Genomic DNA, 23600 nt, shown 5'->3' on the forward strand with positions numbered 1-23600 from the left:
CCTAAGCTTTCTGCCAGCTCTCCTTGATTCCCCCCTCTCTCTTTTTAAAAAGCCAAACAGCAGGATTTACGCCTGTTCATAAATACAGTTTAAATTCAATAGATTTGCGCATAGCCCATGAAAGAACTGTCCGTAACTAATATTTTATGACCACTAATGTCTCTATGTGTAATTACTTCGTAGCCTAGTGTGTGAGCTTGACTACCTAACTCAGTCGCCCTCATAAACTGCAGCAATCTCATGTAAGAAAGCTGAGTAGCCGGTTAATGTTTATGATTGCCCACATCAGCACGAAGGGAGGATGCAGCTGAAGCGTCCATATGCCTATTACGGTTACAAGACAAACCTCTACGTGAGTTGAAGGTGAAGCTTAAAGATGCTCATCAACTGAGAGATATTTCTGTAAAAACATGTTTAATGATAAGAACGTAATTTTATTTATTTACCCCTTTGTAAACTCTCAAGTCGTTAGCTCTCTTCACAATACTGTAGTTTGTCAATAGGCCTACTTTGGTTAATTTTACATTACATTACATTATTGGCATTTGGCAGACGCTCTTATCCAGAGCGACGTACAGACTAAGCAGGAGACAATCCTCCCCTGGAGCAATGCAGGGTTAAGGGCCTTGCTCAAGGGCCCAACGGCTGTGCGGATATTATTGTGGCTACAGTTGGATTAGAACCACCGACCTTGCGTGCGTATTGCAAAAAGAACCATGAAATGAAAATTTCTGGTGAATTCTATGAAATGAAAATTTCTGCTGAATTCTATGAAATGAAAATTTCTCTGACTGTTGATCAGTGTATCGCAATCACAACATGAAATCCCCATCTCTCAGTGACCAGTAAATTATTATATTTTATGTATCAGGGGGTGGGTGTGCCATACAACTATCTTTCTGACAAACACAGAAAATATCAAAAATGTATTATTGGGGGGGTTGTAACCCCATAAATTGCACTCTTGGTAGAAACACACAATTAGTTATTTTTCAGAAAACGTATTTATAGATTTAACATGATATTGCATAGAGTAAATATATCTCATCAGTAAATATATAGCTCGTAACTGCCTGTTGTTCCATGGTCAGGGGATTGCATTTGATCAGTCACCATGGGCAAATATCTGCCTGCATGCCACACGCTTGAGCTAGTTGATCTCTATATAACCCTCCTGGCTTAAAGCTAACTCCCCTCTGAAATCCATGGTTACCTAGCAAACCTTAAAAAAGCTTGTGGCCAGGTGGGCTTCTAAGCGGTGTTTGTGTCAAGAAAACAAATTATATGAGTGCCGACTGGATTTATATAAGTAGAGTATGTGTTTCTTGTGCCCAGTGGCACACTGGATCGCGATGTGCAGATGTGTGCTCATCAGTAAATTAAATCCATTGTTAGATAAACAGAGGGGCTGTCTTGTGCATGAGAAATGACCTCCAAGGATCAATACAGGAACACATGCAATGACCATTGTTGTATAAATTAACGGCTCCACATGTATTGCACCAGGACTCTTTTTGACAAAGGCTGGAGGAGGGATCACTTTATAAGCCTGTAGCTAAATCCAATTGGCTAAATTTGTCTCCCTTTAAATCTCACTTAAGTTAACTTAAATTAGAACCCTTTTTTAACTTATTATTACGCTTATGCTACTATTTTACCCATGTTATTGTTTTATTTAATGTTTTCTTTGCCTTTATTATTATTATTATTTTTCTTTTTTTGACAGTTGAAAGACACTTCAGTCAAAATAATTTCAGTCAGTATAGTATAGTTGACCATATTGTTCTCCGATAAGCTGGACAGTGGGCTTGCCGAAATGGTGCTTTCTGTTATCACTGAGAACAACATTGTTAATTAACACAAAGCCAGTAATTGAGATTTTACGTTTACGTAAGAAAAGCATTTCGCAAACAAGAACATGCTTCTTGTGATGATGAGCCCCATTCATTGTACAAGTCTGCAAATATACATCTGTAGCCTACTGTGTTTACTTTTGTCTTAAATGCAAACTCACAAAGACTTCAGTTTGGAAACCTTGTTCATTCCCATTGTATTCTGTTGTCTTGCCAGCAAAAAACATTAATGTGACTTGGGAATGAATTATATGTGTGGTCCTTGAATAGCATTTATAGTGATCAGAGCCATGGTGGACACACTGTACCTGAAAGAAATCTCGTATCTTTGTTATACTCTAAGTTTATTGCCATGGAGACTGGGTATGTGACCTGTTCATGGTCGTGAAAAGATGCAGATACAAGGCACTTGTATTCCACAATTGTATTAATTCCTCACATTTTTATGATTAAGTGGCCATGTTTTTCAAGTTTGACATTCATTTTGTTAGATCGTTCAGTTAGTTGAAACTACAGACATATGTAGCTTTTTCTCGGGACTAGGATAAAAATAACTAAATTATTCTTTGATTTTTTTACTTCATACAGTAAGTAGAAAGATCACATGATCACAAGCGCAAAGAACAGCTAGCTAATTAATTAAACAGCTGCAGAATTACATGATGCTTTCCATTATTCAAGCAAGTAAACTTGAATAATTACTGAATCTTTCAGGAGAGAGAGAGAGAGAGAGAGAGAGAGAGAGAGAGAGAGAGTGGGGTGGGGTAGAGAGATCCAACATTAATTTCTTCTCTGAATTGATTTTGTGCAGCAGAGGAAAATAGTATACAGGATATGGGAATATAGAATAGGGATTTATTGCTGATTTGATTTACAGTAAATTATCTTACTTTAATTAATCTTCCACCAATATTGAACTGTATATAATACACCTATAATTAAAATAATTAATTATAATTATAATTTTCTAAAGTGTTTTGCAAATCCAGTTAAGCACACTATGATGCGCTTATTTGATGGCTCTATGTCAAATTGATATTCAATATAGACAATAATATAGCTTTTCTAAAAAAAAATAAAAAAAAATAAAAAAAAAACATTTAAATGAAAAAGCTATAACAGGCAAAAGTACTGCAATTCCTGGGCTGGACTCGTGCTTTGCCCTTGCCCGGAGCATAGAAAAAGATATTTATATAGAGATAAATTGTTGTCTCAGTATGCCTACTATATATCTTAAATGTGGGGTGACATTGGCTCAGAAGGTAAGAGCAGTTGTCTGGCAGTCCCAACCTGGGTGTGTCAAAGTGTTACTGGGTGTCCCTGAGCAAGACACCTAACCCCCAAATGCTCCTGATGAGCTGGCTGGTGCCCCGTTCGTGTGTGAGGCATTTGGTCCTCGTCACCTGCTCTAAACCTGAGCAAAATGGACATTTTTTTCTTTACATTTGTGCCGTTTGGGATTTGTAATCCACCTTTTGTGTCTTTACATTTTGTATTGATTATGTTACATTTTTGTAAAGTTCCTTATTTGTAATTAATTGCCAAAACACTTTTTGTTTAAGTTTGTTTAGCTTTCCTTAGTGAACTATATATGTAAAATCCTTTGACCCTTAGTTCATGTTTGTTGCTGTGTTAAAATGATTTATTTGATTAATTGAAGTGTTTTAAAAAGAAAAAATGTTTAATTGTAAAGAAACCTGTAAACCAGTAAAAACCTGTTTGTGTGTGAGTGTGTGTGTGAATGGGTGAATGAGAAGCATCAGTTGCACAGCGCTTTGGATAAAGGTGCTATATAAAAACCATTTACCATTCAAATACAACTGAAAACACAATGCAATATCTACCCCCTACTTATTCAGTCAAAATGCAATATACAACTGACGGTCACAATGAAAAAGCTAAATTGTCTTTTGACAAGTAAAAAGTAAATCAATAGAAAAGATTCAAAGTTTTTACATTGTATTCAAAAAGTTTTTTTTTGGAGCAAATTAAGGAGGTGTCCCTTGCCAGAGAGTAGAAAGGAGACTGCTGAATGAGCAAGCATGTTAAAATATGGAAATATTTGACAACCTTCTCATTTGCCACATACATTACAGCAGTGCCAATCAATAAATATCTCGCCGCACGCTTTGGGATGGGGAGAAAAGTTACTTTGACAAAATGCTAACCTGTCTGGTTTAGTGAAAGTTTCTACGTCTGTTTGTGATTGGTTATTCGCGATAGAGAGGCGGGAGAATAGCTCATGACGTCAGGTCTGAGTTCCTGCTTTTTAAACCGAGTTCTGAAAACATCGAACGCACGAACAGGATATCGCCTGGTCGGGATACAGAAAGGTTACCGGTCTTTGATTATATTTTTAAATATTATATTATTGCCGTACATATGCCACTTTAGAAATAAAGGAAATGTCTTTACGTGGCATGTTAAGCAGGCCTTGTGAGCGGCTGCTAGTTAGTGTAGGTTACTCGCTAACATGAGCTAGCACTGGCTAGCACAGTCAATCTGATTGCTAGCTAGCGCTGTCTCGCTAATTGTGTAATGAAATGTTAAGTCAGTTAACTTACACCCTCAGGCTAGGCTAGTTAACTGACGGTAGTTAAACTAACGCTGTGCTTTAATTTTCGCACTTGCGTACATGAGCTGACTATTGTCTAAAGAAACGAAACAGAATGTAAATTAGCAGTCGCTGATGATATGCTGATACACGAATACTCACAACTTAATTTTCGTAGCTAGCTAGGTAGGATAACATGAGACGTTTTCAATGTCCTGGTACCATCATCAATTTCGCATTGTATTCCTGAACGCAGGGATACTTAACGTAATTCACGCATAATACTTTCACACTATGATGATGGTACCAGGGAATTTAAAAACACAGCTAAGTTAACGCTAGCTAATTGTCTATGTTCGGACTGTCGTTAACATTTTACCTATTACTAGCTAACTAATTAGCAAGGGAGTCACATTTCCAATATCATCCATCAGGTAACGTAGCTATCACCTGTAGCTTACTGTCCTGTCTTTTGTCTTATGCAGAACAACATGTCACGTCCCAGCAGCGCGTCCCCTCGGCCAGCTATGTCTCAGCCAAAGCAGACTGGCATCTCTAGGGCCAAGGGGTTCAAAGACATTCGCATCGACGAAGAGGTGAAGATTGCAGTGAATATTTCGTTTGAGAGATTCCAGTACAGCGAAGAAAAAGGTAGCACATCCTTCTAATGCAAAATTATTTTAATTAACGTTATCTCAAAATATATAATCACGCCGATAACGTTTTTCAATTTATGTGAAATGTGTGGCTCGAGCCATCATTGTTCTGTTTAGTCGGATCCCCGGACTGCTTGCATGTGTATTATAATATTATAATTATATACTGAAGTATTGTACTTGCACGGTTAGTTCCCAGCCCAATTGATATTCAGCGTTTCATGTCTCAGAAAAGAAAACTTTGGGATTAAAGAAGAGACGGCTGCATGAACCAATCATAAAATGGTTATTGTATTAAAAAGTACATTCATTTTTACATCGAATTGAATTTTCTTTACAGAACTGGAGTTTCCATCTTCCTTGACGAGCACAGAAAGGGCCTTCATTCATCGTTTGGCCCAGTCTTTAGGCTACATCTCCAAGAGTCGAGGGTAAGTAACCTTTTAACCGCACTGCTTCTTAACCGCAGTTTCATGTCTTCCATTTCCTGAACTTAGCTGTTAACCCTTTAAAGAATCGATAGGTCTGAGTCTAGATTTAAATGAATTCAGTTACATTTTAATTCAGGAAAGAACTTACAATTCAATGCATTCATTTGGGAGGAAAAATTGTAAATTTCAGGCCATCCACTCAATTTAAAGTGCAGTGATCTGCAACTGTGCATGTGGATTTGCATTATGCTGGTTTCACAAACCCGCGTTTCCCGCACAGAAAGGGAATGAGGCGATTCCTCACCGTCTCTAAGAAGGACGGCACGGAGACGGCCCAGTCCGTGATGAGCTTCACCCTTTCCCACAATGCCAAGCACGTGATCCGCAGCCTGCTGCAGAGGTTTCCCATCACCAACAAGGAGCGCGCCGACCTCACGCCCCGCACCGAACGCGGCCTGTCTATGGCCTTGGAGGCGGGTAAGCTGGCAGGGTCTGGCACAGCTTCAGTGATAAAAAAATAAATAAATACAATCATAGACAAGATCCCGGGGGGACAGGGGGATCCCCTCCGTGTTTGGGGAAAACATGGTCCGCCCAATATTATCATATTGCATTGGGTGGTACTTTTAGCATCCCCACCAAAAAACATCCCGAAGAAAGCATTTCTTTGCCACTCCCCAAAGCAAGAAACAACAATTCATGTCCTTGTATACAGTTGGATATTTACTGTGCAATTCAAGTAAGCACCTTGCTCAAGTATATAACTGGCACCTGAATTAGTTCAGTAAGTATCCAGCTGTATGCATGTGCACTGTGTAAAAATACAAAAAATCTCTGGGTAAGTGTATGATAAAGTATAGTAACGTAATGTAATAAATTAGGCCAGTCTGCAGGCTGGCTTACAGCATGCATACTCTGACTTCAGTTACTCAGTTCCTCCCCTATTGCCATAATTTACACTTCAGTCGCCCTCAGACTCCCTGATTGAGAATGACTTGCATGGCTTGCTTACAGATGTGCAGGTTTACATACAATCCATGTATACAGCTAGATATCCTGTGAATGCAGTTCAGGTTAAGCCCCTTGCTCAGGGTTACCATGGCAGCACGGTCTGCAGACTAAAAAAAAAAAAAAGTTGTACCTTGCTCATCTTCAGCTGTCTGGCAAGATAAGTCAGCGTAGTGGCATGACTGGAGGCAGATAAACTGTCTAAATTCAGGCTGAGCAGCTGTGTCACTTCTGTTAGCTCATATCTCCCAGAATAGAAATGCAAGCAATTTTTGTTCCAGGGGTTTCTGCTTTCCAAGTCAGCGTGCCAAAATCATATAAAATTTTGTGACGATGCAGCATTTTGGATTTTGGCCGGGGGTTTGGCTAACGTCCCTGTGTGTCGGCGTTCCGGCTTTCCCAGACAGCTGCCAGGATAAGAACCGGACGAGCGGGAGGCTGAATAACGGGATCCCGCAGGTGCCCCAGAGGAGGGGTGCGTCGGAGCTGGACCTGTTCCGCCGCGCGCTGCCCGTGTACGAGCGGCAGGACGAGATCGTCCGCATCATCAAGGACCACCGCGTGGTGCTGGTGGTGGGGGAGACCGGCTCCGGGAAAACCACACAGGTGAGGACTGAGGAACTGCTCTGTCACCACGGCCACGTTCTGTGCCATCATTTGTGGCTCTCTTGTGAGATATTGGGGAACTTTGGGAGGGGATCGGGGCAGTTTGAGGGTACCGGGGCAGGTGGGGGGAATTGGGGGACTTTGGGAGGGGATCGGGGCAGTTTGAGGGTACCGGGGCAGGTGGGGGGAATTGGGGGACTTTGTGAGGGGATCGGGGCAGTTTGAGGGGATTGGAGGAGTTTGCTGGTGATGGTTTCCCCCTCTCTGGCCAGATTCCGCAGTTCCTCCTGGACGACTGCAGCCGGAACGGGGCGCCCTGCCGGATCTTCTGCACGCAGCCGCGCCGGCTGGCCGCCATCGCCGTGGCCGAGCGCGTGGCCGCGGAGCGCGGCGAGAACGTGGGCCAGACCATCGGCTACCAGATCCGGCTGGAGAGCAGGTCCGGCACGGCCGCAGTATAAACGCGTCAGATAAATTACTGTATTGTCCTGTATGAAAGAACAGATCGGGAACGTGGGCCTTGGTGTTTTTTCCATTTCGGCTCGTCCCTCAGGGTGTCCCCCAAAACGCTGCTGACGTTCTGCACCTGCGGGGTCCTGCTGCGGACACTGATGGCCGGAGACAGCACGATGTCCACCGTCACGCACGTGATCCTGGTGAGCAGCCCAGTCAGAGCACTGCTGACCCCACTGCACACGGCTCTGTGTGACCCCACTGCACACGGCTCTGTGTGACCCCACTGCACACGGCTCTGTGTGACCCCACTGCACCGGCTCTGTGTGACCCCACTGCACACGGCTCTGTGTGACCCCACTGCACCGGCTCTGTGTGACCCCACTGCACCGGCTCTGTGTGACCCCACTGCACACGGCTCTGTGTGACCCCACTGCACACGGCTCTGTGACCCCACTGCACCGGCTCTGTGTGACCCCACTGCACACGGCTCTGTGTGACCCCACTGCACACGGCTCTGTGTGACCCCACTGCACACGGCTCTGTGTTCATAAAGCTTCTGAGACCAGGGACCCTGAGATGCGTTAGACTTCAGATTAAAGACGAGGTTATGAGGATATGAGACGTATGCAGATCTTATCGCGGCTGTACCAGGGCTTGAGCCACCAACCTTCCCGGTCCCAGTCGTGTACCTTAGCCACTTCTCCGGAATCAGTGGAGCTGTTCTCAGATGTTTTCTGAATGTGGGCCCTGGTCTGTGTGGGACGCTGAAGGAGGGAGGCGTGTTTTGGCGAGCGTGTGGTGACGCGATGCATGTTCTCGGCCCCTACAGGACGAGGTCCACGAGAGAGACGGCTTGTGCGACTTCCTCCTGACGAAGATGAGGGACCTGCTGCAGAAGATGCCATCGCTGAAGCTGATCCTCTCCAGCGCCGCCCTCGACGTCGAGCTCTTCGTCCGATACTTCGGCTCCTGCCCCGTCATCCACAGTGAGCCTCCAGCCGAGCCGGCCGCATGTACACACCTTAAACCCCCCCCCCCCTTTAGCCTGCAGCGACATTTACACACCTTAAACCCCCGCCCCCTTTAGCCTGCAGCGACATTTACACACCTTAGATCCCACCCCTTTAGCCTGCAACGGTGTTTACACACCTTAAACCCCCCCCTTTAGCCTGCAGCGACATTTACACACCTTAGATCCCGCCCCTTTAGCCTGCAATGGTATTTACACACCTTAAACCCCACCCCTTTAGCCTGCAGCGACATTTACACACCTTAGATCCCGCCCCTTTAGCCTGCAATGGTGTTTACACACCTTAAACCCCGCCCCTTTAGCCTGCAGCGACATTTACACACTTTAAACCCCCCCCCCCCCCCCCTTTAGCCTGCAATGACATTTACACACCTTAGACCCTGCCCCTTTAGCCTGCAACGACGTTTACAGACCTTAGACCCCGCCCCTTTAGCCTGCAACGACATTTACACACCTTAGACCCCGCCCCTTTAGCCTGCAGCGACATTTACACACCGTAAACCCCCCCCCCTTTAGCCTGCAATGACATTTACACACCTTAGACCCCGCCCCTTTAGCCTGCAACGACGTTTACAGACCTTAGACCCCGCCCCTTTAACCTGCAACAACATTTACACACCTTAGACCCCGCCCCTTTAGCCTGCAATGACATTTACACACCTTAGACCCCGCCCCTTTAGCCTGCAATGACATTTACACACCTTAGACCCCGCCCCTTTAGCCTGCAGTGACGTTTACACACCTTAAATTCAGAACTTTTTTGTTTGATGAAACAAAATGTTGCTTTAGACATTAAAAGAAACTTGTTCTGTCTTCTGAAAATAATTAATTTGGCCATTGAAGTTGGGTAATTCATTCTATAATTTATTCATTGTATGAATTCAGATATCAATTCTGCTTTGTAAATTACAGACTGTTGATTTAAAAACCAGGCGAAAGTTGTTTGATGGAATAAGCCTCTTGTTTCCTTTTTTCCTTTTTTCCAGTTAAGGGAAGGCCATTTGAAGTAAAAGAAGTTTTTCTGGAAGACATTTTACGGACAACTGGCTACACCAATAAGGACATGCTGAAATACAGGAAGGAGATGCTAAAAGGTGATTGGCAGCGTCGGCCCAGTGTTTTTTCCCTCCTTTTTCCTGAATTCAGCAACGGCTGCATGCGCCCTTCATCATTTCCTATTGCTAGGCTGTAAATTCAGTAACAGTAAATTCTTTAAAAAAATACTTTTGTTGGTGTTCACTAAATTGTGTGGCGTCACTTTATGAAAGATTGTTAGTGAAGTGTTCACTGATTTGTGTGCTGTTGTCATTTTATGAAAGACCATTATTCGTGAATTTTTGTGGTGTGTTTGTTTTGTGGAAGGCCATCGTTAGTTAGGTGTTCTCTAATTTGAGTTATGTTGTTGCTTTAATAAAGTTTAATAAAGTAATAAAGTGTTGTTGAGATGTTTTTTTGGGTGTTCTCGTCTTATGGAAGAACATAGTTTGTGTATTTGTGTGGTGTTGTTTCTTTGTTGGATGGTCAGTTGGTGAGGTGTTCAGTGATTTGTGTGTTGTTTTCAATTTATGAAACATTGTTGGGGAGGTGGTCAGTAATTTGTGTGGTGTTGTGGCTTTATGAAACGTTGGTGAGGTGGTCAGTAATTTGCGTGGTGTTGTGGCTTTATGAAACATTGTTGGTGAGGTGGTCAGTAATTTGCGTGGTGTTGTGGCTTTATGAAACGTTGTCGGTGAGGTGGTCAGTAATTTGCGTGGTGTTGTGCCTTTATGAAACGTTGGTGAGGTGGTCAGTAATTTGCGTGGTGTTGTGCCTTCATGAAACGTTGGTGAGGTGGTCAGTAATTTGCGTGGTGTTGTGGCTTTATGAAATGTTGTCGGTGAGGTGGTCAGTAATTTGCGTGGTGTTGTGCCTTTATGAAACGTTGGTGAGGTGGTCAGTAATTTGCGTGGTGTTGTGGCTTTATGAAACGTTGGTGAGGTGGTCAGTAATTTGCGTGGTGTTGTGGCTTTATGAAATGTTGTCGGTGAGGTGGTCAGTAATTTGCGTGGTGTTGTGGCTTCATGAAACGTTGGTGAGGTGGTCAGTAATTTGCGTGGTGTTGTGGCTTTATGAAACGTTGGTGAGGTGGTCAGTAATTTGCGTGGTGTTGTGGCTTTATGAAACGTTGTTGGTAAGGTGGTCAGTAATTTGCTTGCCGTTGTGGCTTTATGAAACGTTGTTGGTGAAGGTGGTCAGTAATTTGCTTGCCGTTGTGGCTTTATTAAAAGTTGTTGGTGAGGTGGTCAGTAATTTGCTTGCCGTTGTGGCTTTATGAAACGTTGTTGGCGAGGTGGTCAGTAATTTGCTTGCCGTTGTGGCTGGCGGCGGTCCAGAGGAGAAGCAGCAGACGTCTCTGACGGAGTGGTGTCGGGTGCGAGATGGCGGCCCTCGACAGGAGCCTCAGCGTGAGAGGACGAGCATCAGAGCCCTGGAGGAAAACGACCTGCTGGACGACAGCGCCTTCAGCCAGCTGGTAACAGCCCGACAACCCTGGTCTCAGGCGTTTTACTCACCATCTTAGATGTGTACTAAAGGGCTGTCTTAAAGGGTTTGACTAGTTTTTAAAAAATATATACTTTTTGTCCATCAAGCTCACTTCTGTGCTTGATTGTATGTTTTTGGAAAGCATGGAAAACTTCAACATTGAAAGTTATACCGTTGGATGTAAAGGAAACAACATTTCCTCAGGTTCAGTCCCAAACTCAGCTGATGGTTGGGTCAGTTTTTTTTGTTCACTTGTATTTCACTAGACCATTTAAATCTTAATCCTTGTGAATCACTGCAGTTCTGAATCCCTGTGAATCACTGGAGTCTTTTAGTCTGAATCTCTGCGTCTTTCCAGAGTGAGAAAGACGTGGCTTCTCTGGACCCCTGGTTGCTGAAGGAAATGGATGCCTGCATCTCCGATGTCTTCCTTAGTCAGGATGCCGAGGCATTCGTCCAGCTCTTCAACCTCATCCTAAGCGAGAACGTCAGCGGTAAGGCTTTCACGAGAAGTCTCACGCACTCCTGGGTCAGATATCTAAGTGTTTTTGATTCAAATACTTTTCTATGCTTTACTGAGCTTGTCTGCTGAATTTGAACCTATGAAATACTCTCAAAACATGCGGAACCCGCATTCTCATCCTGTTGGTTGGCTCAATTGCACCAGGCAAGATCAATCGAGCAGGAAAAGTATTTGAATTGAAAACAATTACATAATTGATCCGGGTCTGGTCTCATGGCAAAAACAAATTCATAAAAACCACCAGAGCAGACTGGACTGAGTAACTGTCCATATCGAAATGCTCACTAATGAAATGACTGTATTACTATTCATTGTTGTGGATCGGGACTCCAGGATTAAGGCTTTCAATATTTGGGACAATTGTGGGTGCTCTAAAATTCTGTAGTTAACACGGAACAAAATTTATTGTGAAATGGATTTGAAGCGGTCTTACCAACTGTGTCGTCAGACTTTTTGATCTGCGCTGGCTTTAAGAATGATTTAAATTCAATTGTAACAGAGTTCCCACAGGCCTCGGGGCACACTGAAAATACACTCTTGAAAGAGGCATGGAAAGTGGTGCTTGAAAAGTCATGGAAAATTGGTCGGATTTAAATAAATAAATAAATAAATAAATGTAAGTTTTTAGCAAACTCTTAATTTTGATGTCACTTCATATCACGTCTTGCAATAGCAAGCGTACTGACGGAGGTAACAAACCAGACAGCTCATTGGTTTGTGCATTAGAACATCACCAGCTCATTGGTCTGCACATTAGAACACCACCAGAAGGCAGGAACCTTGCATTTGCAGACAGAATCCCTAAGTGGCCCTTCAGCCAAGAAATCCTTGAAGATGGCACATGTAACATGCATGTTAGATGTCATTGAGTGTTGGCCCTGGAATAAGGAACCTGATTTTGCTCTCTCGCCTGCCCCCCCTCTTTCTGATTCGGCTCCCTGGCCCCCTGCCCCCCCCACAGTGGACTACAGGCACAGCGGGACGAGTGCCACTCCGCTGATGGTGGCGTCGGCACGGGGCTTCCTGGGGCCCATGGAGCAGCTCCTCAGCATGGGTGCCAGCGTGAATATGAAGGCTTCCAACGGCTGGTGAGCCTCACCCAAAATCTCACCAGCGGGTGATCCGCAATTTGGCAGCAACCGTTAACCGAGCGTAGTCTTACCAATGTACCTGTCTGTCTGTCTGTCTGTCTGTCTGTCTGTCTCTGTCCATTTGTCTGTCTGGCAGGACGGCGTTGGACTGGGCCAAGCACTTCAACCAGGCTGAGGCCGTGGACCTGCTGGAGTCCTACATGTAAGAACATCAGAGAGCGCCCTGCATGCACTCTACTGGGGTTGTGGGGACCGCACTGCAACCCGGAGTGCCTTCAAGTAGGAACACGGTTTTTAGGAACACGGTTTTTTGAATGGGCTGTGAGGGACTCTTTAGATTTCATTGGCTGGCACCCTTGTTATCCCCATCTTAAAATACAGAAATTAGTGCCTGTCGATCATTTCAGATCCGACACCTAGGAGAGCTCATATGGAGTTGAGGCGTGAGGCATTAGGTGCAAATGTTCTCCAGCTTTTTGTCTGACCATGTTGGCCTGTCTGTAGAAATGCAGCTGTCCAATGTAGTATAATTTTGCCTCCGTAAAGTCATAGCTTTGATTGGACTTCAAATGGACAGGCTGAATAAACTGCAATACCTCCGGTAACCACTGAAGTCTGCAAGGTTCAAGGGGAAGGTCAGTCCCCGGTCGGCTTGAAAGGAGCCCATGGTGAAAGCCCCTCCCTCTGTCCCAGCTCCTCGCTGGAGGCGGGGAAACTGGACGAGTCATCGCTTGTGCAGGCGTCCTCGGCAAGCCTGAGTGCGGAGGACCAGGAGCTGCTCAAGGTGTACCACCACAGCTTTGACGATGAGAAGGTGGACCTGGACCTCATCATGCACCTCCTCTCCAACATCTGCCAGAGCTCCGATGAAGGTGCGATGCTCCCCCCCCCCCCTCAGCCAGCTGCTTCACTCTGGCATGGCCCCTCATCCTACCATCCTGTAGGCTTTCACTCCAATCATAATAAAGCACACCTCATTCAACAGCTAGAGCAGGGCTGCCCAAGCATGTGATATAAAATTTTCAAAGTGCAGCGCAATAACTTTTCTGCTTTTCAACACCTGGTGCTGGTGTGGTTATAAAATGTGATTTCCGAAGTTTCAGCACAAATGGGTTATTTAACCCATTGTTAGAAACACGATGTTAGACAGATATGCACATATTGGTCAGTTTCTACCTGTTGTTGAGGTCAATTACGTTTTTTAAGGTTGCAGTTATAGCGCAACACTTGGGGGTGGGCACTTGGTGTCACTGTACCAGCAGATTTTTGTAAGGTCGCAGTTGCCCCTCGGAAGTGTCGTGCAGTTGTGATTGGTTGGCTGAAAGGAAAACAAAAAGGTTGCCATGGCGATGATGCTGTTTTACTCCTCGTATTTGTGAATGAAGACGTTTTGTTTACATAGCTGGCTAGCAAAATGGAGTTTGAGAAGAAGCTGGCAGAAGAGGGCTCGGTGTCTTGTTGTTATAGTAACAATTGGCACTGTCCGGGTTCTATAAATGCAAAATGTTGTCTGGCAAGGGTCTGTCCGCAGACACTCTGTTGCCCAACACTGTCACCAAAACATAAATTAGCCTTTGCAGTCCAGCTGGCTAAAGTTTTGGAAACTGCGGTGATGTGATCGAACAGGGTTTCTCACTTTGTGTACTTGCAATGTAGCAACCAAGCCAAATTTGCTGACCGTAAGTTGCTGGTTCCGTGGTTTGGTTTAATTGTGCAAAATTGTCTTTCATGCCAATTTAGGTGCAGTTTTGATCTTCTTGCCGGGATATGATGAGATAGTGGGGCTGAAAGATCGCATCCTGTACGATGATAAACGATTCGCTGATCACTCTCACAGGTAATGGCATCCATCGGGGCATAGACCACTTGCCTACTACAGTACAGGCCTGGGTCAAATAAGTAATAGTTTTGCATTTAATACTTTTCTATGCTTTACGTGAGCTTATCTGGTGTATTGGAAACTACTCTCAAAAAGTGCAAACCCCACCTTCTGGTCCTCTTGGTTGGCTCAATTCCACTAGGCAGGTCGAACACAGAAAAGCATTTGAATCCAAAACAATTACATATTTGACCTTGGTTTGCCATAGTGAAGGAGTTTCAGAAAGGCATAAGTAATCAGTCCCATTTCATTGAGAATGGTCCATGAAACATTATAGGCCTTTTTTAAATTTGTGAATTTCAGTTGATTTCCTGAATTCCTGAATTTCCTGTTGGGCCTCTCTGTGCGGAGTTTGCATGTTCTCCCTGTGTTTGCGTGGGTTTCCTCCGGGTACTCCGGTTTCCTCCCACAGTCCAAAGACATGCAGGTTAGGCTGATTGGAGAGTCGAAATTGCCCATAGGTATGAGTGTGTGAGTGAATGGTGTGTGTGCCCTGCGATGGACTGGCGACCTGTCCAGGGTGTATTCCTGCCTTTCGCCCAATGTATGCTGGGATAGGCTCCAGCCACCCTGCGACCCTGGTCAGGATAAGCGGGTTAAGATAGTGGATGGATGGATGGACTGTCCAAATGCTCACCATATTTGGTAACCATATCCTGAATTTCTGTATGTTTTTATCCTTTACATAAAGATTTCTGTTGTTTTTGCCACATGTTGCTTGAGGCAAAGACATAATGATGGATCACAGCTCCTACGTAAATGTAATGCAGTGTGACTGAGTAAAAACCGTCTTCTTTTCTTCTTTTTTTCAGGTACCAGGTTTTCACACTTCATTCCAACATGCAGACCTCTGACCAGAAGAAAGTTCTGAAGGCCTCTCCCCCAGGTGTTCGTAAAATAGTGAGTCTCAGGATTCAGGAAAAACAAAGTTTCTGGAATACACAAGAACCTGATGGACATTGAAACCTGGTCTACCTTTCCTTTTTTTTTTTTCTTCTCTTCCTCTCTCCATCTCAGATACTTTCCACCAACATTGCAGAGACGAGCATCACCGTAAACGATGTGGTTTTTGTCATCGACGCCGGCAAAGTCAAAGAGGTACTTTCCCAAGTTGAAACGTGCATCTGCCGAGTCACACATGCTGAGTGTAGTAACCTTTAGCTAGTCAGCACCTTTCCTCATCCGCCACACCTGTTTCCACTACCTGCATGCTCACCTTCAGTGCACCTATACACCACACAGTGTTCAAAAGTGTAAGTGCACACAGCAAGTAACATGCAGAAATGCTGAAAGACTCCAACTCAGCATTCATCCCCCTCTCTGCTGTTTCTCTGAACTTTCATCCCCCTCTCTGCTGTTTCTCTGAACATTCATCCCCCTCTCTGCTGTTTCTCTGAGCATTCATCCCCCTCTCTGCTGTGTTTCTCTGAGCAGAAGTCCTTTGATGCTCTGAACCATGTGACCATGCTGAAGATGGTGTGGATATCGAAGGCCAGCGCCCTGCAGAGGAAGGGGAGGTAATGACCCCGTCACCGGGCAGAGTTACATGTGTTTCTGGTTTGAGGAGTCACATTAAAAACCCTGTTCCCGTGGCTGCAATAGGGAACTGAAGAATTTAATTCAAAGAGCATGTATTCCCTGGATCGCAGCCTTGCGAACTGACTTCATCCTGGCCATGTCACTCTTAGATGTGTGGAGATGCATGGGATTTTATGACTTTTTAGCAAGCTGGGTGATGTGATTTGCTGATGTGTTCCAGGGCTGGGCGCTGCAGACCTGGGATCTGTTTCCACCTCTTCAGCCGACTGAGATTCAACAACATGCTGGAATACCAAGTGCCACAGCTACTACGCATGCCCCTCCAGGTACACACACCTTCACATACACACACACTCACACTCTCACACACACACACACACACACACACACACCTTCTCACACACACACACACACACCTTCTCACACACACACACACACACCTTCACACACACACACACACGCCTTCACATACACACACACACACACACACACCTTCACATACATACACACACACACACACACACACACCTTCACATACATACACACACACACACACACACACACACACACACACCTTCACATACATACACACACACACACACCTTCACATACATACACACGCGCACACACACACACACACCTTCACATACATACACACACACACACACACCTTCACATACACACACACACACACACACACACACCTTCACATACATACACACACACACCTTCACATACATACACACACACACCTTCACATACATACACACACACACCTTCACATACACACACACACACACACACACACCTTCACATACATACAAACACACACACACACACACACACACACACCTTCACATACATACAAACACACACACACACACACACACACACCTTCACATACATACACACACACACACACACCTTCACATACATACACACACACACACACACGCACTCACACACACATACACACCTTCACATACATACACACACACGCACTCACACCTTCACATACATACACACACACACACGCACTCACACACACATACACACACACACACCTTCACATACATACACACACGCACACACATACCTTCACATACACCCACACACACCTTCACATACACACACACACACACACCTTCACACACACACACACACACACACATACCCCCACACACACACACACACCTTCACATATACACACAAATACACACACCTTCACATATACACAGTGGCTCCCACAAAGCCACAGTACCTCGTTTTACCACTAGATGGCAGGAAACGCCATGGAAAACAGCAGCCCCAGAGTACTGCTTGTCGGGCTGATCTTTGGTTAGAGTGAGTGTACCAGATTTCCGCTGTGGTTAACCCACCCCTTGTTTCGCCCCTCTCTAAAAGGAACTGTGCCTGCACACCAAGCTGCTGGCCCCCATCACCTGTCCCATCGCAGAGTTCCTCTCCAAAGCACCCGAGCCACCCCCCACGCTCATCGTGAAAAACGCCGTGCAGATGCTCAAGGTAAGCGCCTCCTCCCGCACCCCTCGCTCCTGCAGTCCCTCTGCAGAGCTGTGCAGCTGGAGCAGCTGACGCAGACAGATCAGAGCGCCTGATTGGCTGAAGCCCTGAGTTTATCATTAAAGATGTGTGTACACTTTTCCTATTCTCTCCCCCATTTGTATACCGAACACTCTTAACGGCGAAAAAGTGTTTTCTCTCAATATAAATTTTTATCCAAATTAATTCAAGCTTTCTATTGTATTTATTCTGTACGGTTGTATCAGGTCCCAGTCTGTGTCTTTTGTGGTCTTAGTAAAAGCATTTTGAGCACATAAAAAGCGTTACTCCCGGGCCTGTGCCCCCAGACCATCGACGCCATGGACCCATGGGAGGACCTGACGGAGCTGGGGTACCACCTGGCCGACCTGCCCGTGGAGCCCCACCTGGGGAAGATGGTGCTGTGCGCAGTGGTGCTCAAGTGCCTGGACCCCATCCTCACCATCGCCTGCACGCTGGCGCACCGCGACCCCTTCGTCCTGCCCGCCCAGGCCTCCCACAAACGGGCCTCGCTGCTCTGCAGGAAGCGCTTCACCGCCGGGACCTTCAGCGACCACATGGCCCTGCTGCGCGCCTTCCAGGTTGGACTGTACCCCTAACAGAGCCTCTGCTCCCACTGACAGCAAGAGCTCACCCCCACAGAGCCGCTGACAACAAGAGCTCACCCCCACAGAGCCACTGACAACAAGAGCTCACCCCCACAGAGCCACTGACAACAAGAGCTCACCCCCACAGAGCCACTGACAACAAGAGCTCACCCCCACAGAGCCACTGACAACAAGAGCTCACCTCCACAGAGCCACTGACAACCGGAGCTCACCTCCACAGAGCCGCTGACAACAAGAGCTCACCTCCACAGAGCCACTGACAACAAGAGCTCACCTCCACAGAGCCACTGACAACAAGAGCTCACCTCCACAGAGCCACTGACAACAAGAGCTCACCTCCACAGAGCCACTGACAACAAGAGCTCACCTCCACAGAGCCACTGACAAGAGCTCCCCCCCACAGAGCCACTGACAACAAGAGCTCACCCCCACAGAGCCACTGACAACAAGAGCTCACCCCCACAGAGCCACTGACAACAAGAGCTCACCCCCACAGAGCCACTGACAACAAGAGCTCACCCCCACAGAGCCACTGACAACCGGAGCTCACCTCCACAGAGCCACTGACACCAAGAGCTCACCTCCACAGAGCCGCTGACACCAAGAGCTCACCTCCACAGAGCCGCTGACAACAAGAGCTCACCTCCACAGAGCCACTGACAACAAGAGCTCACCTCCACAGAGCCACTGACAACAAGAGCTCACCCCCACAGAGCCACTGACAAGAGCTCACCTCCACAGAGCCACTGACACCAAGAGCTCACCTCCACAGAGCCGCTGACAACAAGAGCTCACCTCCACAGAGCCGCTGACAACAAGAGCTCACCTCCACAGAGCCACTGACAACAAGAGCTCACCTCCACAGAGCCACTGACAAGAGCTCCCCCCCACAGAGCCACTGAAAACAAGAGCTCACCTCCACAGAGCCACTGACAACCTGAGCTCACCCCCACAGAGCCACTGACAACAAGAGCTCACCTCCACAGAGCCACTGACAACAAGAGCTCACCCCCACAGAGCCACTGACAACCGGAGCTCACCTCCACAGAGCCACTGACAACAAGAGCTCACCTCCACAGAGCCACTGACAACAAGAGCTCACCTCCACAGAGCCACTGACAAGAGCTCCCCCCCACAGAGCCACTGAAAACAAGAGCTCACCTCCACAGAGCCACTGACAACCTGAGCTCACCCCCACAGAGCCACTGACAACAAGAGCTCACCTCTACAGAGCCACTGACAACAAGAGCTCACCCCCACAGAGCCACTGACAACAAGAGCTCACCCCCACAGAGCCACTGACAAGAGCTCCCCCCCACAGAGCCACTGACAACAAGAGCTCACCTCCACAGAGCCACTGACAACAAGAGCTCACCCCCACAGAGCCACTGACAACCTGAGCTCACCCCCACAGAGCCACTGACAACAAGAGCTCACCTCCACAGAACCACTGACAACAAGAGCTCACCTCCACAGAACCACTGACAACAGTCAGTCCATAAAAAAGGAATCTTGTCAAATCTATTATTTTGCTTCAAAAAACAATCGTAGTTCAGTCCCCCCTACATGTGCATATGGATGGAGTCTGTGTGCGCGCATGCGCGTCTGTTTGTGTGCGTGTGTTTATTAAGCTTTGTCTAATGCAGTTTAGTTTCCATTTAATTACAGCGTCAGGTCACTCAATTGTCTCAATTAGTAAAATTAGCCTGTCTGACACTAATGAGAAGGATGAGTGAGTAATTAGCATTTCTCCCTGCTTGCCTGTGTGGCTGTTTGCTTGTTATTGATCTGTTGCATGAGAAACCACTCACAATACCTAATAAATATGAATTAAAGTGCTATGTATGCATTTGACCTAAAACCTAAACTAAAACACAAATTTTGTATTCAACGCATTGAGTTGCCATTCTGTGATGGATATTATATTACACAGTAATCAGTTTTATTGGTGTGACGTGTTGCTGATCACAACTTTTTTGTTTTATGTTTAAGGTTATGAAAATAGCTTTCCTCTGATCATTTTCCCCTTTGCATATATCAGTCTGCTTTCGTCTTTGTGTCTTTGTGTTGTTGCAGTCAAAATTATGTTTCAAAGCATATCTCGTGATTTTTTTCATGAATTAAAGGGATAGTTCACTTTCTGGAGTTATTTACATTTTAAGAAGACCGTTTTTTTGATGTACATTTATATGCTTTTATGTTATATGAATGAATGCTGTAAAAGTAATTTGTTCACTTTTTCAGCCTCTGGTAAAGTACTGTTAAAAACATTAAATTAAAATTAAAACTGAAATTATATTTTATGAAAACTCACGAACGTGAAATATTGATTTGAAACGAATTTCTCTTGGTTTGTAGAAGTAGAACGAATTGGCTAATTATTTTCTGTCAACACACCCTTGTAATACTAGGGGAACATTCAAAGGAATTTAAGAAAAAGGTCACTAACTCTCAGAAATATGTTGTTTGGGGGAAAAGTCATTTCAGTAGTCACATTTACACAATGTAAAAGCTTTATGCTGTTCTTGTAATATACACTCACTGAGCACTTTATTAGGAACACCTGTACACCTACTTCTTCATGCAATTATCGTATTAGCCAATCCTGTTGCAGCAGTGTAATGCATGCAGTCATGCAGATATGGGTCAGGCGCTTCAGTTAATGTTTACATCCACCGTCAAACTTTTTTTTTTTTTGTTTTTTTTTTTTGTAATGCATACACTTTCTGGTCGGGGAATGTAATTAGGCAGATGTGTGTTGCTGGTGGATGGTGCTGCTCTTTCATTGGTCAGAGCGTCTGCGGCAGGAATGTAATGTAACATCTCCAATGAATAGGAGTATGCGAACTCCTGACCCCCATGAGCATGTGTGTGTGTCTCTCTGTGATTGGCTGTCCGTCGCCGTAGGCGTGGCAGAAGGCCCGTAACGACGGCTGGGAGAGGGCCTTTTGTGAGAAGAACTTCCTGTCCCAGGCTGCCATGGAGATCATCATCGGGATGAGGACCCAGCTGCTGGGCCAACTGCGAGCCATCGGTGAGCCGTGGAATACTACTCTTAAGCTTTCCAGACAACATTAAACATTAAGACACCTCTTATCTCACCGATACTCTTTCACATGTAAGGGCCACAGTGGCTCAGGAGGTAAGAGCAGTCGTCTGGGTGTGTCGAAGTGTCCCTGAGTAAGACACCTAACCCCTAAATGCTCCTGACGAGCTGGTTGGTGCCTGGCATGGCAGCCAATTGCAGTTGGTGTGTGAGTGCGTGTATGAGTGGGTGAATGAGAAGCATCAATTGTACAGCGCTTTGGATCAAGGTGCTATATAAATGCCAACTATTTACCATTTACCATTCACCATTTACCATTCACGTGATTGTGAGATGTTTTTTTCAGAAAGGTCTCTGAGAATTCTGCAGGGATCTGCAAGAATGTACCTGAATCTAAAATGTACCTAAAATGTAAAAAAAAAAAAATTATATTGAGGTATTTTAAATACGTTTGTCAATTGCGGTCTCGTATTGACGCAGTTTCACTCCATGATCACGCTCTTCCAGCAGACGTGCTATTGTGTCTGCGTGGTGGTGGTTAACCTGGCGTCTGCCCGGTGGCAGGTTTTGTGCGGGCGCGGGGCGGCGGGGACATCCGGGACGTGAACATGAACTCGGAGAACTGGGCGGTGGTGAAGGCCGCCCTGGTGGCCGGGATGTACCCCAACCTGATCCACGTGGACCGAGAGCGGGGCTGCCTCGCCGGCCCCAAGGAGAAGAAGGTCCGCTTCCACCCCACCTCCGTGCTCAGCCAGCCCCACTGCAGGAAGGTGAGCAGGCCTGGGCGCACGTCCCCCCTGGGCGCACGTCCCCCCTGGGCGGGTGCAGTCAGTGGAAGAGACGGCCGCCTCAATAAGCGCCCCGTGAAAAACTGTTATTCAAGGGATTCAGAAAATATGTCGGGAGTGGACCGCTTCCAAACACTGTCGAGCGCTGAATTTCTAAACTTGTCAGTAGGTGTCACCCGAATACCGCAAATAAAGCTGACTCTGTTGAAGATGTAGGAGGGAGTTAAATTAGACTGGTATTTCCCTGTGATTGAGCAGGTTAGACTGGTTTTGCCCTGTTAGAGCAGGTTAGACTGGTTTTGCCCTGTTAGAGCAGGTTAGACTGGTTTTGCCCTGTTAGAGCAGGTTCGACTGGTTTTGCCCTGTTAGAGCAGGTTAGACTGGTTTTGCCCTGTTAGAGCAGGTTCGACTGGTTTTGCCCTGTTAGAGTGGGCTAGACTGGTTTTGCCCTGTTAGAGTGGGTTGGACTGGTTTTGCCCTGTTAGAGCGGGTTGGACTGGTTTTGCTCTGTGATTGAGCAGGTTAGACTGGTTTTGCTCTGTGAATATCCCAGATTCCCCCAGCTAACGGGCAGGCCGCGGCGGTTCAGTCCCTGCCCACGGATTGGCTGATCTATGATGAGATGACCCGGGCCCACAGGATCGCCAGCGTGCGCTGCTGCTCGTCGGTCACCCCCTTCTCTGTGGCCGTGTTCGGGGGCTGCGCCAAACTGCCCAGCACCGCCCTGCAGGAGCCCGCCATGCTGAAAGGTAACACTGTTATATTATATTACGCTACATCATATCACATCACATCACTACACATCACATCACATCACATTACATTATACTACATTACATCACATCACATCACATTACATACTACATTACATCACATCAATCACATTACATTATACTACATTACATCACATCACATTACATACTACATTACATCACATCAATCACATTACATTATACTACATTACATCACATTACATTACATCACATCAATCACATTACATTATACTACATTACATCACATTACATCATCGCATCGCATCACATTACACTACATCACATTACACTACATTACGTCACGTCACGTCATGTCATGTCACAATTCAGTACATTACGCCACGTCACATCACGTCACATCACACTACATTACAGTATGTCACGTCACGTCACATCACACTATATTACAGTATGTCACGTCACGTCACATCACACTACATTACAGTATGTCACGTCACATCACGTCACATCACACTACATTACAGTATGTCACGTCACGTCACATCACACTACATTACAGTATGTCACGTCACGTCACATCACACTACATTACAGTATGTCACGTCACATCACGTCACATTACACTACATTGCGTCACGTCAGTAATTGTTTTGGATTCAGATACTTTTCTGTGCTGGATTGATCTTGCTGGTTGGACCAGAAGGTGCACATTGTT

At 45.8% G+C, this 23600-nt stretch overlaps 1 protein-coding gene across 1 annotated transcript in view; it reads left to right on the forward strand.

Moving 5' to 3' along the window:
- Window positions 1-4081: 4081 nt before the first annotated feature.
- ythdc2 (YTH domain containing 2) overlaps window positions 4082-23600 on the forward strand; it is a 28168-nt gene continuing 8649 nt past the window's right edge. Inside the window, exons 1-24 of the mRNA XM_061262460.1 lie at window positions 4082-4186; window positions 4893-5058; window positions 5404-5494; window positions 5775-5971; window positions 6906-7108; window positions 7381-7547; window positions 7662-7764; window positions 8394-8550; window positions 9581-9688; window positions 10967-11106; window positions 11476-11611; window positions 12602-12728; window positions 12868-12933; window positions 13425-13603; window positions 14472-14568; window positions 15423-15510; window positions 15628-15708; window positions 16045-16127; window positions 16370-16475; window positions 17554-17673; window positions 18018-18290; window positions 21225-21351; window positions 21928-22133; window positions 22705-22900. Of these exons, the coding sequence (XP_061118444.1) occupies window positions 4899-5058; window positions 5404-5494; window positions 5775-5971; window positions 6906-7108; window positions 7381-7547; window positions 7662-7764; window positions 8394-8550; window positions 9581-9688; window positions 10967-11106; window positions 11476-11611; window positions 12602-12728; window positions 12868-12933; window positions 13425-13603; window positions 14472-14568; window positions 15423-15510; window positions 15628-15708; window positions 16045-16127; window positions 16370-16475; window positions 17554-17673; window positions 18018-18290; window positions 21225-21351; window positions 21928-22133; window positions 22705-22900 (3211 nt within the window). The 5' untranslated portion in view covers window positions 4082-4186; window positions 4893-4898. The remainder of the gene's footprint in view (window positions 4187-4892; window positions 5059-5403; window positions 5495-5774; window positions 5972-6905; window positions 7109-7380; window positions 7548-7661; window positions 7765-8393; window positions 8551-9580; window positions 9689-10966; window positions 11107-11475; window positions 11612-12601; window positions 12729-12867; window positions 12934-13424; window positions 13604-14471; window positions 14569-15422; window positions 15511-15627; window positions 15709-16044; window positions 16128-16369; window positions 16476-17553; window positions 17674-18017; window positions 18291-21224; window positions 21352-21927; window positions 22134-22704; window positions 22901-23600) is intronic.

This window comes from Conger conger, chromosome 12 (assembly GCF_963514075.1).
Source record: "Conger conger chromosome 12, fConCon1.1, whole genome shotgun sequence".
NCBI lineage: Eukaryota > Metazoa > Chordata > Actinopteri > Anguilliformes > Congridae > Conger > Conger conger.